We start from the raw sequence: 18,261 nt of genomic DNA, 5'->3' as shown, positions 1-18,261 counted from the left end.
TCTATCTATCTATCATCTATCTATATTGATTTTTTTATTTTTTAAGGCACAGCCTCTCACTGAAACTGCAGCTTATCAATTTGGCTAAACTGGCTGACACTGAGCTGTGGTGATAGGTACCCACTTCTACCCCTGATGCTTTGGGTGCAAACTCAGCCTCCATGCTGGCTCAGTCAGGTGCTCTGCCAAGGCATCCATCTTAGCCCCAGAAAAGACATTAATTTACTAACGAACACACCAAATAGCCATATATTTAACCTTTCTCTTTACACCCTCATCCAATCTGAAAGAGTACACTGGAATGTGCAGTTATGATGTTTACTTTATCTGTCATTGTTGGGAGCTGGAAGCATCGGAAAGAACAGGAGAAGATGGTAGATGATGGACAGTGTAACAGTAAGATCTTTACCCTTAGATAAGGAGCCAAGCCTAATGTACGAATGTCAGGCCTTGGCTGCACTGGGTCACTTTAAATTCAGATAATGAAGGAATTAACCCTGTTTAGAGAGTTGCAGGGGATGGGGGGTTTTGTTCTAGGACCATAGTCTGGGTGATACAGGTGATACAGTGTCTGCTGGTCAGTAGTGGTTGCTTAACCTGTCTTCTAGTGTGGTTTGAATTATGGAATTTTCCTCTGGAGGGGGGAAACTCTTCTCTAATAAAGAGTATTAGTTCAAGAAAGATGTAAGTTGTGAGAGCTGGGGTAAAGAAACATTTTCCCGACTCCTTTGTTGTCTGACAGAAATAACTAGGATGGCGGGACACCTGAAGAGCACCCTGTCCCAGGCTGGCTCTCCCAACCCCTCATCTGACAGACGTTCAGGTACCCTCTCCCAGGCTGGCTCCTCCAACCCCTCATCTGACAGACATTCAGGTACCCTCTCCCAGGCTGGCTCTCCCAACCCCTCACTTGACAGACAGAGCTAGCAGGACACCTGAAGAGCACCCTGTCCTAGGCTGGCTCTCCCAACCCCTCATCTGATGACAGACAGAGCTAGGGGGATGCTGTCCCAGGCTGGCCCTCCCAACCCCCCATCTGACAGACATTCAGGTATCCTCTCCCAGGCTGGCTCTCCCAACCCCTCATCTGACAGACATTCAGGTATCCTCTCCCAGGATGGCTCTCCCAACCCCTCATCTGAAAGACAGACCTATCACATGGGCTGATTTCTAAGTAAGGGATGTTGAAGTTCTGAGACTCCACAGTGCTACATCTGCATCTTGCAAACTCCTGCCATCAAATACCAGCCTGAATGATGGGCCTGAGCGTTGTTGAACTAAGTGACTGAAAAACCAGATTTAGTTACAGCCTATTGTGTGCCCAGTAGCATGGCTCAGACAGAATGGTCAGTGGAGGGCGGAGAGCAGGTGGGCCTGTGCATCACTGTCAAAGGACAAATGGACACCTTTCAAGCAGACACTATTGCAAGGGTGACTACACTCTGTTAGCTGTAGTCTTTATTATCCTCCCACCAATACATAGAAGCTCAGCTCAATACCTGTCAGGCAACAGAAAGCTCAGCAAATGCTTGCAGAATGGATTTGGACAAGCCTTTTAACCTCCCTCAGCTTCAGGCTCCTCTTCCCCAAATGGGCACAGTATAAATCTACCTGCAGCTGACTGTGGTCTCCCAACACACTTTTTTTTCAGAGAGTAATACCCACGCTAAGCCTATGGCATCCTTCACCGCCTGTAAGATGCCCTTCAATGTCAAGTCAGAGCTCTGCCTGAGAGTTCCCAAGCTTGAAAATCAATCCTCCTTGCAGATTTAAAAGTCAACAGATGAATAGCTAGGAGAAAGGAGAGTGTTTCGTGAGGGAGCAAGCCCCTCTCAGCCACAGGTAATTATGGAAGTTCCTTCAAATTTTACCTTTCAGCTAATCCCCCTTTAGTGAGGCTTGAGATGATTATAGGATCAAACGGTTCTTCAGTTCCTGAAATTGTGATGCCCAGGGGCCCCCCATAGCGCTTCAGTTCCACCGTATAAATAATTGCTCCGGAACTTTCTTGCTCATCTGCAATAAATGCCAAGGAATCATAATTGGTTTCATTGGAAACAGAAAATAATGCATATATATTCCTCTGTAATGCAGGAAATGCAAAACTCCCATGCTGCAACAGTATGACTCAGAAAATCACTATTTTGGGAGGTAGCATTTCCTTAATAGGATTTCACATTCTAATTCAGGGATGAAGTTGTCCTGAGTGTCAGGGATGGGAACACTATCTAACCAGTGGGTGGCCCACTTAAGGATGGCCACAGAAACTCCATGCTATGCTTCTGCTGTGCACAGTGCTTGGTCAGCCTTTTGCTCCGTTTGTGATCAGCGCCCATGGAATAAACACACAGCAGAGTAGATAACACAGAAGAGAATGCCACTCAATAACTCAGAAAAATGGCTGCTTCCAGGCTTTACAAACACACCACTGCTCAAAATAAGAAAGTTGGTTTTGCTCAGAGTTGGATCATATGATAATTCTTATTTAGGTGGGACCCAGAGAAGTTATCCTGAAGACAATAGCAATCATTTTTAGAAAATCTTTGGTATAATTCCATCGACAGTGTCTTAGTCCCGTTGACCCACCCAGGGGCATTGTCCAGAGGATCAACTAATGCTCTCTCTGCTATAGAGAGTAAGAACTTATGCAAACTATACATACACTACAGGAATCTGCCAGGCTGCCATATGGTCATGTGTTCCCAGGGCCATTTCAGGGTGGTAGGAAAGAAGACATTTCTGTTCTTCCCTGGACATTGGTCAGAAAGCTGGCACAGGCCACTTCCAACATGGTGGCTCCCATGACTCCATTTGGGTTGCATTATGGAAGTCTCAGGATTCAAAAGATTTCTATTTGCTCGTGTCTGAAGTCCCTGACATTTGTTGTATCCATTGGCCCAAGAGCCGTGAATGACTAAGGAGCTGTTTCATTTCTGCACCTCAGGATACAATGAAATGGCCCAGTAACTGCTTGAACCAAATCGTCATTTCTTTACAGTCAGAGGGAGAAGAGTAAGGTATTCACAGAGCCACCCTCTGCAGTAAGCAGCTGTTCATTTACGATATGAAATGCGAAAACAAGGAGGGAAGGAAAAGCTTGAGTTAACAATTCAATTATCTGTGTGCGCGGTGAAGAATTAGGGGGAATATAAAAGGCAAGGTCAGCAGAGTAATGCGTGCAGGGACGCGCCCTATCTTGTCAGCATTTACTTTATTCGTGGTCATAGCCTGAGAGTTCTGGAATGCAGCCACACTGCTTCTCACGGACGCTGCTCCTCCCCAGCTCCGCGTGCTGGGAATCATAAGATGCAATGCTAGAATCAACATCTCAGGTCAGAAAAGTACTCGGTGTCTGGTTCAAGCCGGATCCTCCACATCAGGTCTAAGAACTCTGGGAGATGATGGTCCCCAAGTTTCTTCTAGGCTGCAGCTTATGTTGTGGTGAGCAGGCTGGTTATCATAAGCTACTGAGGGCTCCAGGGAGAAGCATGGGGAGCCAGTTTAGCCAATTCAAGCCCAGAAACCTACATTTTCTAATAGTATAATATTTTGTTACCTGCCAGTTCTGTCTTTGATCTAAATGAATTAGGGATATAGTGAGTAGATTACATTTATGTTGCAAGCTGTGTCAATAATTATATTCTGGATAGAATCTGGAACGATTCATTTGATTAGTAACCCTGACATAATTAAATGATAGCTAATATTATTTATCTCTGGTTTTTCTGTTGTTGGTCCCTCTGTTAGGAGGTTTGCTGCTGGGCAAACCTTGACCCTTCTGTGTGCTCCATGTAATCTGCACGTGAGAACAAGCACCGGGCATCCAGATTTAGGCATTGTCTTTCTATAAGATTTGGGGAAATGCAGTTAAAAGCCACTGGAGAACCAGGATTTGTGGAAAGTTATAGGTGAAGCTTCATTCTAGATGAAAACAAACATTGGCTGAGAAGAAGGTGAACTTAGGGGCAGACCGGCTTGTTGAGAGGAGTCGGGAGACCTTCTCCAGTTAGTGCTTCCTTGTTTCCCAAAATGACAAATAGCACTGGGGATGGAGTGGATTGGTAAAGAATAGCCGTGGTGCGCGCCAGATTACACATGACATTTTATATTAGCACCCAGGTAGGCACTAAAGACAACTGCTGGGCACTCAGTACGGGACATAGAAGCAAAACAAGAAAATGGCAGCATTACTAGAAACACATCCTTCAAAGGGTAGTGGTGAGGCAAAAAAGTAGACCTTTGGGGATTCTAATTTAAGCAAACTAGTTGTCTAAAAATTACAACTCAATTCCACCCCCGTTTCTCTCTGGCTCTTTTCCCACTTTCTTGCTTTCTCTCTCTCTGTACATATGTATATATACACATATATTATATACATATACATGTGTTTATATACATGTACATACTGACAAACCATATGCCTGGGAATCATGAACACTGCTGAGATACACCATGATATTAAGATCACTGCTAGTTATTTTGACTGGGTTTTATTTCCAGGGACCTTCCTTTAAGGATACCATTGTTGTTTACAGGATGGGATACCTGGGGCTGCTTCCCAATAGTCCAGTGGGCGGAGAAACTGGACAGGGAACCAGCTAGCCATGGCTGTCCCGGGAGTCACTACACTGTGTTCTCTGTTTTCTGTATGGACTTGAGATTTCATAGTTTAAACACTGTCTTTGCACCTGATTTTACTAACAAGGTTAAATAGAAAATAACCCTCCTAGAAATCCCCATATATGCCGCAGGTAAATAGGCGTTTGAGTAGCCTGCCTCCTTCTTTCCATTGGTGGCAGCAGCTGCCCTACGTGGTCCTACCTAATCCACATGGCCCGTGCAGCTATAAGATACTTGCCCTTGAGGAGGCCCGGCTTGGCTCTCCCTAGTTTTTTACAGTAAGGTTTTCTTCTAAATGGCTTTCCTGCTTGGGACCTGGCCTTTGCTGTCCTTCCAAGTCCATTCTCACTAGCGTTGTCAGCTCATGAGGCTTGGTCTTTCCTTCCTGGAACATTTTCCAAACACAACCCTGACTACATTGCAATCTTAGGTGAAGCCTTCTTATCGGTTCTCCAGCTCCTTAGCAGATTACAACTGAGCCTTGGCAGGAGCTGAGCTCCAGACGGCCACACTTTCCTCTCCTATCTCAACCCAAGCCCCAGGGCCTCTCCCGGTAGAGTCACAAGTCCTTGCGTAGCCGTCGGATGATGTCCCGTCTGCAGCTTTACTGCCTGCGCACCCAGCTCTTCCCTCTTGTGCTCCTGGGGACTTGACCCATGTGCCTTATTTTCTAAGGATGCCCTCGTCTCTTAGTTGGGTTGGGTGTGCTTTCCTAGGACATCTCGTAGCTTCTGTCCATCACATTCATGTTTTCACCTTCCAACTCCTCATTTAAGCTTCTCCTTTAACTGAAAGAAGAAAAAAGTTTAAGTTTTCTTGAATGAAAGAATTAGAGGCTAAGGAATAGAATTCAGCCTGGTAGACAGAAGCTTTGAAGCCCATATGTAATTGCAACACCATACCTAAGAGTCCTTCATCTCAAGGACCAGTTTTGACAAGATTCATCTTATGGCGTATATATTTAATTCTGATTATATATTATATGTTAAATAATATATATTATATATTAACTTACATATATGTGATTTAATGTATATGGATGTTTTGCTTGCGCATATGTCTATGCGCCACATGAATGCCTAAGGAGGCCAGAAGAGGGTTGTAGTATACCTTGGAACTGGAGTTACAGACAACTGTGAGCCTCCATGTAGGTGCTGGGAATTAAACATGGGTCCTCTGGAAGAGCAGTAAGTGCTTTAACTAAAGAATCATCTCTCCAGCCCTATCCCATGTTTTTACTGATTTCTCTCTCATTAGAATAAAATTCTCCAAATATGGTTTTATCCTCATTTCCTCATGCCCTAGAACTCTGTCTGGCATCAGGGGGAATTCAGAAAATTCTCAAGAAGAGCAGCAGGATGGAGGATTATTAGCATGGGAGGATTCCCAGGAAGAGCTCTCTAAAACAGTTCATGTGACAGCCCACACTGGGCCAAGTCTATGACCCTACTAGGCAGATGGAGCCAGCGTACCTCTATCTAGAGTGTGAAGCCAAGACCTCGGTGACCACTAGGGGGCCCCGCCGACCCTGAACTTCCTCCCTTCAAGGTTCTGGAGTGTCAGTTCAGCCTCAGGCTGAACTTCGGAATCCATCTGCCCTTCTGGGTTTCAGCCCAGCAGGCATCTGAAAGGCCACCTTGCCTTTGAGGACGGCACTAACCGCTATTTGGAAAGCTATGTTCAGAGCATTTTGGAGGTGGAAGCTCTCCAAGCCTCGGTCCTTGAGGCTGCTCTAACTTCCAAAGCTCAGGAAGGAGCAGCTAGAATCTTCAACCCCGAGAGAAAGGAGTGTCTGTGAAGACAGGGTGCCACATCACCAGAAGGTTTCAAAGCGAGCCTAAACAGACGCTAATGATATTATAAGCAGCCTTTATATTCCAGCAGCAGGTTTACAGCTAATAGCGGGAGGCAGGAAAGGGGCCAGCCTGCTTGTACGTTCAGCGTAGCTCTAGTTAAGGAAATTAATGGGACCACAGAGCAGATGCGAAATGGCTGCATTACTTGTCTGCAATGTTATTTTCTGCCTTCTTGAGTGCTGCCTGTTTAACAAAATGAACACTGTCTGGCTTGAATCCATAATGGCAGCTGCTGCCATGGCCAAAGAGGAGGTTCGGATTCAAAGAGGGGTTTTGGAAGGGATACACGTGCAGGTCAATCAAAGTTCACTTCGACTAAAAAAACTGATGGAAGTAGTCTTGGAGTTGGACTATCCGGAGAAAACAAGCCACTCAGAGAGCCCTTCGCTATGCTAAGGCTAGTTTACAGCTAAGCCGGGCACTCTGGCTATTTGCAGGAGATATGGAAAGTTTATGAGTGGAATTAAATGTCTTTATGAAAGTGATCGTTTCTGAGTCTTAAGCTGTGATTGAAGGACCATCAACTTTGGCATCATCTGGGAACTGGTTAGAAATCTAAATTCTCTGTGAGTTCCTGGACCTGAAACAACCATAGACTCCAGAGGAGGGGCTCCGATGGCCATATGAACAGCCCTGGTGATTATCAGGTACCCTCAGGTTTGGGTGCCATTACCACAAGAGAGCAAACACGAGACAGCTAGATCCTTTCAGTGTTCAAAGCACAGCCAGGAGTCAGAAAGGAATCAACTTCTCCAATCTAGGCTTTAGGGAAAGTCTACTTCAAATAACTTAGCTTGGCCTAATACTGAGAAACTGCAAAGAAAACCCCAATGAAAGCCCAGACAGAATAGATTCAACTAGAAGTAAAGGCTAAATTTGCAGAAGATTGTATTGCACACTCAACAAAGACCATGTGTTATGGGCATGACAAGCAAAGGCCTGGACATAGTGTTTTCCACACATTTGAGGGCCTGTGAAGAAGGCAAAGTGCTGAATTCACAGACTCTACAAACATGCTCTCTAGCCAAAGGAAGGTCATTTAAACCAAGAGAAAACACAGCAGCTGCCCACTTGATGGACAGAGAGGCAGAAACATGATGCAAAGCCTTGAAAACCCGGGTTCCTGGGTATTCTTGCATTATTTGGCACAACTCCCCCCAAGTTGTCTCTGCCAGCCTTCTCCTTGGGACCTAGCCGTATCTACAGTTTCTTTATTGCATGGCTTCCTACCAGGCACAGCCAAGGCAAAATGACAGAGTTATTTCAAGAGAGTTCTGTGTATCTCGTGGACCTGGGGATAGAGCAGCAGTCCCCGTCCTGGAGCCTGGGACAAGAGCCTTTCCTTTGCCCTGCTCAGTTACACTCCTCTGATACCGCACAAGAGCTTCTGAAGGCAAAACAGTAACTGAACCTAGAGGGAGAAAAATATTCAAAACTCTAAGTGTTGTTAAGCATTTGGCCATCACAAAATAAAGCTAAAATTAATTTTCTCTAATTGTGGCTGCTAATAGTGCTCACTGGGTTATTTCTACTAGGTATAAATGTTTTGCTAAGATATAGTAATTACTTCCTTTCATGCTCAAAGCAGCCAGAACTGGAGATATTTAAAGATAGAGATCTTTGTAGATGAGGAATCCGATAATCAGGGAAGCTATTTGTGTAATTCCCAGCTTGCCAGCTGCGAAGCCAGTCTGTTTGGTGTTCATGGTCTTTTCATTCTATGAAAATAGCCACAATGTTTATTTCAGACTCATTCAACATGAGTGAAACCAGTGATCTCTAACCAAATGAAGTCAGGTAGGCAGGTAGCCTACATGTACATGCAAATGAAGTCAGGTAAGTATGGAGCCTGCGTGTGCATGCAAATGAAGTCAGGTAGGTATGGAGCCTGCGTGTGCATGCAAATGAAGTCAGGTAGGTATGGAGCCTGTGTGTGCATGCACATGAAGTCAAATTGCACACAGTGCTCAATAACTTGTCCAGACCCACATAGCTAAAAAGTAGTAGACTTGGACTTCAAACTCAGGCCTGATTTTAAAAGGTGTGTGTCATGTCTAAACGGAATGTCTCCATCAAATCTCTTCCCTCACAGCTTAGGGAACGCTGAGGAAGAGGAGGCATAAATAGTGTAAGAGCTCATGGGGAAGGGGGGCACCAGGAGAACAAGGTCTCCTCATGGACTGAGCAAATATGAACTCACGCAGACTGAAGCAACGAGCACAGAGCCTCACGGGTGTGCACAGGGCCCCTGCATATATAATGTAGCTTTCAGTTGAGTATTTTTATGGGACTCCTGAGTGTGTGAACAAGTGTGTCTGGTTCATGTGCCTCCTTTGGGGCTCTTTTCCTTCTGTTGAATCGCCTTTTCCAACTTCAGTGTGATGGGTTTTGTTTTATCTTGTTATGTATTTTATGTTTTGTTGGTAGAAGCCTGTTTCTTTTCTAACGAGAGATAGAAAGGGAGTCGATCTGGATCGAGGGGAGGAACTTGGAGGAGTAGAGGGAGGAAAAAAATGTAATCAAGATATATTGTATGAGAAAACAATCTATTTTCAATAAAAGGGGAAATGAATAAACTAAAATATGTGCTCTTTATGATCACATAGGATCTTAAGAACTAATTTTTGACCAAGTATTACATTTGAAATGAGCAGGGCTTTCCTATCTTGTTTTGCTCTTCATACAGAAGAATTCGATATGTGTGGGCGTATATGTGGATGCCTGTTCACATGCACGGGGAGACCCAAGGAGGACACCAGGAAACACTTTCAATTGGTCTTCCATGTTTTTCAATGAGGCAGACTCTTTCAGGTGAATCGAGAGAGCCCCCCGATGTGATTAGTCCTGATCACCAGCTTGGTCTGGGGATGCCCTGTCTCCAACTGCTGAGTCTGGGATTCCGAGTGGGCCACTTACACCCATCTGACATTTATGTGTGTTTCTAGAGATCATGAGCCAGCTCCTTAGTCCTTAAGCCACACTTGCAATCCTGGGAGGGAAGAGAAGAGGACAATGCCTGTTCTTCCAAGGCAAAATCATTCTGAAATGGTTACCTGCTGTTTGATCACATCTTAATGAGCATATGTTTTGATATGCCAATTTGAGAAATATGGTTTGAGTGAGTGTATCCCCCCACAGTAACATGTATAGCCATATTTTGGGTATATATGTGATGTTTTCCAGTGAAATTTAGGATCTAAAAGAAGTAAAAATAATAAACATGATGATTACTGTGATATTAGGATAGGGAATATAGGTGAAAAGATGTAAAAGGAGTTGGGGGTAAGCCAAAGGAAATCAGCTGAGAACACAGTGGAGCTCTCCAGCTCTGGGCGGCTGCTTCAGTAAGCCCTGCCAACATATCTGCCTGGCTGGCTCTGAAACCGGACACACTGCCAGCTGCCAGTACCACACACATTCCTCCCTGGGCTGGCTTTCTCCTCTGCAAGGGAGGTAGCTGAGATCTGCTGAGTTGGGCAAATCAGGCGAAGCAGGTTTTTCCACAGGGCTTCGCCTCTTCCTTAGGACAGAACCCAGTTGATGCTAGAAGCTTCAGCCTTTTCATGGAAGAAATTCCCCAAAGAGAGTGCAGTGGGCGCAGACTCAAAGAGGACGGGATGCAAACGAGGCATAGAAAATCAGTGCTTGAGGAAGAACGAGCACAAGCTTGTGCACACTTTAAACTACTGGTTACAAAATATATTTGGCTATAATCATCATTCCCAATCTACCAGTGGATGCAACTACTGTTTTTTTTCTTTCACTGTGAATAGAAACATATGGCATGACACGCCTGTGACCTCTAGATCTGTTATGATTTAGTTATGAGAACTACAACATTGACAGTGTTTTACTGGGTGGTGTCATGATTCCAATCTTAAGTGTCCCTGAAGGCATCCATGTTACAGGCTATTAATCATAACTGGTTACTAATATGTGCCACCACTAGGACATAGTGGGACCTTTAGGAAGAAAGCTAGTCATTAGAGGCACGTCCTTGAAGAGGATGTTGGTCAGCTGACTTTGTGGTTTCTGGGCCAGCTGACCATGGGCTGAAACCATGAGTGAAACACAAACAAACAGCAAAAGCAACCAATCCGTCCTCCTTGTTGGTCTGACCAGATATTTTGTCACAGTGGCAGAAAGATGAACCGACACAAGAAATGGAGGCTTAGACGGAAGGCAGTTGCTGTGGCTGCCTCACTTGGCAATGTCTAAGTCTTTGGAAATGACTTGAGGGAGGAACTTGGGGAAAATTGGGGAAAAAAAGCTCAAAAAATGCTTCCAGTTCTGCAAGAAGAGCATGTGAGGTGGTTCTATGGAGAATCCTCAAGACCAGAACGCTGATCGGATCCTCAGTGACTGCTCATGAGGTTCAGATGGACGCGAGGGCAGTCTTGGATGAGAGACCGTATATCACATTCACCAAGGAACACGTCTATAGGACCCCCTATGACCTGATACTTTGTGAGATGCCACATTTAAAGCTCGTAGGCTAATCTGCTGGAAGACACTTTGAGATAGCAGGTGTGTTGACTGGGGTGGATATCGCTTAATGTTTTCATCTGGATTTATGTTGAGAATCAGGAGGGAAAGGCAGAGCAGAAGGGACTGACCAGCTTGGAGTTTAGGTTTTTAAAACAAGGGGCTCTTTAAGGCTGAAAATAAAGCTGAGTAGACCAGCACCATCAAAACCAGCCAAGCACTTTGCATTGGGAACACAAGAAAGATGCTGTCCTAGTATCTCGGGCATTAGCCAGTTCCCATCCTTCAGTGGCTCAAGGGTGTAAAGATAGAAAGCCCGTGAAAGCCTTTGATTGGAGATCACTCCAGGGAGCCTTTCACGCACAGGCTGCCAAGGAAAGCGCTTCTCTGAGCTCAGCTAACAAAAACTCAGAAACTGCTGCCGCTGTGGTCCAGGTGGGTCTAGTTACTGCGCAAGCTGGCCGCGGACCTTAATGCCATTCCGTGACAACAACTATGCTGCTTGAGTCTCAGAAGAGAATGAACTTGGACTTTTATGTGATGCTAGCTAGAGGTCTTGGGAATTCTTGGAGACAGACTGAATAGTGTTGCATCTTGAGTTGGACATGAGTCCGCTGGAAATCCGAAGTGGAATGTTTGGTTGGAATATGAAATGTACCCTTCTCTGCTATCTCCAGGTTCATGTGTTGAAGGCGTGGACCTCAGCTAGTGGGAGTACTGAATCATAGGCTAACTGAGTCAATGGGCAAATCTAGTAGGAAGTGGAGCTGAGCATAGAAAACGGAACTGGGTATCTATCACTTTGGAGGGTATCACTTGTCTCCAGCCCCTTTTTGTTTTCATTCCTGTCAACTTAATTCCCCCACACCTCTTTGCCATGATGCTCCACCAGTCAAACATGTATCAAGACCCCTGAAACCATGAATTCAAATATATCCTCCCTTAATTTTTTTATTAGGTATTTTGTCTCAGAAATGAAAAGCACAGAAATAACAAACTATATATTATAGGTATAGTTTAGGGAAACAAAGACTTGAAACTATATTTCATAGAACCACATTCACAGGATGGGTCTTAAGCTTATTAGTAAGACTGGCAGCATTTTAAATTAAATCTTTGTGATACAGATTTAAATCCGTTCCTAGACCTTCCATATTAGTGACTTATTTTAATAAATGGACTTTTCAATAGTTCCAGGCTACTATTGGGATAAAAGGGCTTTTACTGCAGAGCTGGTAAAGGCATGTCCTTTGTATTACTGCTAAGAGCATCACCTGGAAGCTTGTTAAGTAAGAGGAATCCTGGACTCCTCCTGGAGCTGATGTCCAGGATGTGGGCTTCCAAAGCTCTCCAGGAGACCATGAGCACTGACGGGGTCTGAGAAGCACTGCTTACAAGTCACTGCTCACACATCACTGAGGCCCCTAGACTGCACAGGACCCTTAGAAAACGGGACAGACGGTGTGAGGAATCCGGTGTTTCCCTTTTATTCTCACTCCGCAATCCTGGTTTTAGAGAGGTTTGCTAAGGAAATAATTCAAAGGAAGACAGAAATCTGAAGAAAACCCTCTCTGCATGAAGCATGACACTACTCTATGATACTGAAATCACTGAAATCACAAAGAAAGACTTTGAGTTTAAAAACTAGTTAAACATTTATACAGTTAAAAAAGCAGCATAAGACATGGTTTATATGTTACAAATATCAATAAACTCTTGGGAATCACCAGTTCCATTACCTTAGAGTAGTCTTCATACTTAAAATTATCTTCTTATAATTCTAATTTTATAAAAATATCTTAGTTATAAAAATTGAAAGCATCATTAAAAATTCACTCAACACTCAATGTAAAATTCTAAGATTCTAAAAACCAATAAAACACTGCTATCACGTCACTAGCCAGCTGCCACCTGGAAAACATCCAGATTTATTACCTTTTTGACAGATGGGCAGTTAGAAAAGTCAGTCTTAAGTAAGGATGCTGTCAGTACCTGAGTTATCTTCATCTTTGCGGATTTTGAGCTTCACCAGATCTTCACACTGCTGGAGGATCTGGACTGCGTCCTCCATGGAACAGTTGTCCAGCCGGATGTTATCTATTGCGAGCAGTTTATCCCCGAGTTCCAGAGTTCCGGTTCTGTTGATGAGCACAGCACTGTGTGAGTTATGATGAACACTCACGTGGGCCATTTCAAGAGGCACTGAGCACAAGGCAGTGTTCTAGTGGCCTTCACAGTAGAAGGTTTCAACTGTTTGTAAACTGTACCATATTGACAAGCTTCCATTTCTTCCCAGTCTTGTTTGGGATGGGGGCTACAGTGTCACACTGCATAACATCCAAACATTTTCCTTATGCTTTCTTCAACTTAACCCAGGCATTTCCTCAGGAAGTCTAGAGCTCCTTAGGGGGTCCTAAGTACAAGAGCCCCCACATTGGGTTCCTCCAAACCTAGAGATAATTATTTCCCAATATTTATCCTCTCTTTTCTTCTGCTGGGTCATCTATGATTGATACATAGGCTATCTCAGCAACCCCCAAACCCTTCCCACTTATGGACAGTAAACAGGAATGGCAGGTAGGTGTGATGGTTTCCCAGCTCTGGATTCCCTGCCCACTTTCCACCTGTTACACAAGAAAATTATTTTTGTCCTTGTTTGACACATGATATTAATAAATTTACTTTTCATCACAGCTGTGCCTGTACTATAAATCTGAACTCTTCCTATGTCCTATCCTCCATACTTTTTTGTGGTTTCTATTTCTTTAATGACACAATTATAATGACAGGCTGGGTTTTTAAAGTCTTCATTTAAAAAACAGTAAGAGGAAAATTAATATTAGGTTGGCATGCTCTGTTACATAAAATGTACTTTTATCTGTGTCATAGAAAGTACAAGACGATCTTATTTAGTTGTACAGAGAGACCAGGGGGAGACAGTTCTAATATAGCTTCAATTGCCAACTTGATACAGCCTAGAGTCATTTAAGAAAGACGTGATAGTCAAGAGACTGTCCAGATCGCATTGGCCTGTGGACATGTCTGTGATGCAGTCTATTGATTGTTCAGTGGTTTAGGGGGTCCAGCCCACTATGAGTAACACCATTCCCTAGACAGGTGGTTTTGGACTGAATAAAAAAACCCTAGCCTCTCACAAGCCCATGAGTGAGCCAGCAAGCAGCACTCCTCCCCAGCTTCTGCTGGACCTCCTTGCCTGTGAGCTCTCTGGGCAATAGGAATGATGTGTGCCAGCTAGCAGGTTTACGTTCACGTTCCCACTTGAGATTCTGCCCTGATGTCTGTCTGTAAGGGACTATGATCTGGAACTATAAGCCAATCAAGTTCTTTCTCTCTTACGTTGCTCTTGGTTAGATTTTTTTTTTAATGACATCAACAGAAAGGGAATTAGAACAGAAACATATACATTAATGGGGTTCAAAAGTCTTACTTGTTTAAAGGGGACACAACAGCACCTAGCCCAGCTGTCGCATAAGCTATTAGTCTAGGTGAGGCACTTCTCAGAACTGAAATAACTAGAAGATGAAAGATGGACGATGAGCATGAAGAAATGCTCATGGTGACCCCATGAAAGCCCATAAAGATCAGTTTCTGCTCTGGAGTACGGAAACACACCGACAGGAGGAAACAGGTAAATGAGGAAGGCACATCCTTACCTGTGTGCCACGCTGCCTTTCTTGATATCTGAAATGACAAGAGGGTCCCCAGGTTTTCTACTGGATGGTGCTGTAATAATGAAGACAGAGCAAGACATCACATCTTTATATCCAGGACTCATGAAAGTCTGTACATTCCTTCCTGACTGATAGTCGCTTTCCATACCAGGGAGAGTTTATATGTAAATCAAAGGCAACCAACGGATGGTTGGAAAATATGCATACTAAATCCCAAAACACATTCACGTAAAAGTATTTGCATGTTCGAAAGCAAGACCGTCATTTAAATTTGCAATTGGAGAAAGCAGGTGAAGAGCTGACCTTCCGGCTTAGGGCAGTGACCTGGAAGGTTGGCTCCTCAACAGGAGAATCATAAAATCAGTCACTTTGGTGATACTGGGTGTGAGCCGGTCTCCTACCCTTTCCCCCATGCCTCTCCAGCAAAGAGGCACCACTTCGTTGATGGGCACTCGCCACATTCCTCAAGTGCCCTGGGAGGGATATAAGGCAGTAACCACTGCTTTATTATTCGTGTCGTCTACAGGGAAATTTCTTGGAGTGGACTATACGAACCCTTATGCTCTGCCCACAAATTCTTACCTAGAAAACTCTACAGTGTTATGGGATGGGACTGCTTATTTTGTTATGATAGTAAATATTTTATTACCTAACTAAATACATATATGTGTATATATTATACGCATATAATATAGACCTTATTAAACCACACATAAAATTATTATCAGTCAGAGTGGTCAAATATTCGGAACCTTTAATCTTTTGGGAAGTAGGACTTCCATTTGATAAGAATAAAAAATAAAAGATTTGGAAAGGAACTTCCTTGAAATTAACTATGAATATGCATTACACCCCAGAGAAGCTCAAAGAAACCATCTTTGTGTGTAAAGTTTAAATTTCATTTAAGATATCAACATTTGTGAAAAACCAAGTGGCCTCTGAGAGAAGACGCTTTGCCAACCTGAAGCCTGTGACGGTTTCCTTTTAGAGAACATTAAAAGGCCCCTGAAGTAAGATTTTATTATAAACAGGCTGATCAACCCATAATAATCACAGAACCATATCATACCCCATAATCCCACCTGAATCCCAGAAAAATGTTTATGCATAAGGACAGATGGTTTAACAACTCAACATCATATTTAAAGGAAAAGCAAGACCCCAATACCTTATCCACTATTGCAATTAATCCTGAGTAAATGATAATGAGATTTCACTTAATTGCTAACCTTAGCTTCTAGCAAAGTGTGCAGAACATATTCACTATAATTAACTCATTATTTAAATCTTCACTCAGTGATTGGATATGACTTACCCACAGACACGAACATCTACCAATTTTACTCATATTCTAAAACAGAAGTAGTTCTGGGCATTGGGCATGCACGCACAGACGCACGCACACACACACACACACTGAACTTTTATTACATGCAAGCATTATTATTATTCTTTTAGTATCTGCCAATGAATTTGCGTAGTATCTTGCCAACCTATAGTAACAATGAAATAACATGCAAGAGTTTCCTTTGAATGAAAAAGGCCCACATTTCACCGAAAAGGAAAACCAGCAACTGTAAAAACGAGAAGATCCATCAAACTCACCCTTCTTTGCAAGACAGCAAAATGGTGTCATCATGTAGAGGACAATGCTGCATAAACGTTTTTCTAGAAATGCTCTACACATCTCCACGCATAGGGTGGCTATCTTCATCTCTCTCTATTCCCCTTTCTCCTCTAACTACACCCACAACTGAAACTCAAAAGTTCCTGGTGGTGAAGTCTGTGGGGGTGAAGACACTGAACAGAGAAGCATGCACAGACCTATTTGTCTCTCTGTCGCTTCCAGGCACACAGATGTGGTGGTGAACCCTCGAGCGATCAGTAGTTGTCGTTACCTCCCTACCACAATGCTAAGCTCTTCTCTGCCTAGAAAATAGCAAGCCAAGCCTACATATAGAGAGCAAGCTCAGAAGCTCTAAACCTACCAAGAAGGTCACTATTACTAAATGTTAATAGATTTTACATAGATGTGTAGCTTTGGTAATAGAAAACCAGTAGGAAATTGTAGTGCAGGGATTGAGAAATGTCACTTGATGGTCCTAATGGTTGGGGCTGAAGTCATAGCTCTGGCACTTCTGGGTTGATTGCTTGAGGACAAAGTCTTTAGATAACTCAGGTGCAGGATGTGATGAATATTCACAATCTTTCCGTGAGCGTTTCTGCTGAGAGGATCATGAGTCCTCAAAGGCAGAGTGATCAGACAATGCACACAAGGTTAAGTGTTTGTTGTTCCTGCGATCCCGTCACATCGGACTCATTTCCCTACCCAGCAGAGAAATGGATCCTCCAGTCTTTATCCACAGGATCTTGCCCAGACTTGTCATCCTTCAAGAAATGCCTCACAGTCACTTAACGCTTTGGATTTGATTGAAAATTTCCACAGAACCAGGCACTTACTTAGCTTATATTTCCAGAACACCAACTATGAGCTAGGCATATCTGCACTGGGCTCTGGCTGTGGAATCTCAGAGAAATTGGTTTAAAATCAGTTTAAAAAAGAGAGGCAGGGCTTGTTAGATATTATAAGATCATGAGAAATAAAAAGGTTTTCTCTATTCTGAAATACTTTTAATATTATTATTTTATTTATTTATATATAAATATAAGTATTTATATTTATTATAAAATAAAATAATGTTTCTCTATATCACTTCTACTGGAGTAGCCAAACAGTGCTGGGTGGAGGTGGTGGTCTACAGTGAATGGGCTAAGAGACTGACTTACAAAGGAAGCACAAGCAAAGATTACGGTGTGAAAGCCAAAGCCAAACAGTAGCAATTCCTTGAAAACTCGGTGCACTTGGCCAGAGAAGCAGAACTGAGAAGGGGACAAGAGACCAGCACTGTGAAACTGTGCGCTCCACGATGGAGGTTAGACTTACCAGTGTCTTTCTCAACTTACATTTAATGAGATAATTTGGACTCCAATGCCACTGTGTCTCTATCGTCACTGCTAATGTACCCGAGCAGGGACACATGAGTCTTCTAGATGACTCAGGACGCACCACAGCCATCTATTTATGTAGCAGCACAGAGCTGGTCTTCTTCATTTGCCTATAGGTGCACATTCTTGAACCTCAGAAAATATTATAATGCTTTTCAGATACACACACACACACACATACAGTTTTCTGTGTGTGTGTGTACTTGTATGTGCTTGTGTCTATGTGAAGGTCAGAGAACAAATTCAGGTGTCACCCTCAGTCACGCCATGTACCTGCATTGAGACAGGCTTTCTTCTGACATGGTGCCAACCAATTAACACGGGCTGGCTAGCCAGCAAACCCCAGGGATCTCCCTGTCTCTGTCTCCCCAGGCTGGGATTATAAGTGCAATGCTACCACACCCAGGGTTTCTACACAGATTCTGAGTACGGAACTCGGGTCCTCATACTTGTAATTAATTGAATTTTTAAAGCATTTATCAACTGAGCAGTCTTGATAGCTCCAACTATTTGTGATAAAAATCCAACTCCATATAATTTACTCGGAGATTGTGCACAAGCAAGTCTTCAACTTCCTGCTTCTCCAGATGTAAACAATCTAG

General features: G+C 43.5%; 1 protein-coding gene across 1 annotated transcript in view; it reads right to left on the bottom strand.

Annotated features, from left to right (window-relative positions):
• The window catches only part of Grip1 (glutamate receptor interacting protein 1), a 263,579-nt gene that overhangs the window by 46,928 nt on the left and 198,390 nt on the right, over nucleotides 1-18,261 (bottom strand). The window contains 3 exon segments of the mRNA XM_005357916.3: nucleotides 1,872-2,016; nucleotides 12,954-13,099; nucleotides 14,636-14,705. Of these exon segments, the coding sequence (XP_005357973.2) occupies nucleotides 1,872-2,016; nucleotides 12,954-13,099; nucleotides 14,636-14,705 (361 nt within the window).

The sequence above is a fragment of the Microtus ochrogaster genome, chromosome 24, assembly GCF_000317375.1.
Source record: "Microtus ochrogaster isolate Prairie Vole_2 chromosome 24, MicOch1.0, whole genome shotgun sequence".
Taxonomy (NCBI): domain Eukaryota; kingdom Metazoa; phylum Chordata; class Mammalia; order Rodentia; family Cricetidae; genus Microtus; species Microtus ochrogaster.
The sequence above is the reverse complement of the archived record's forward strand: the minus strand, read 5'-3'. Positions and strand labels throughout refer to the sequence as shown.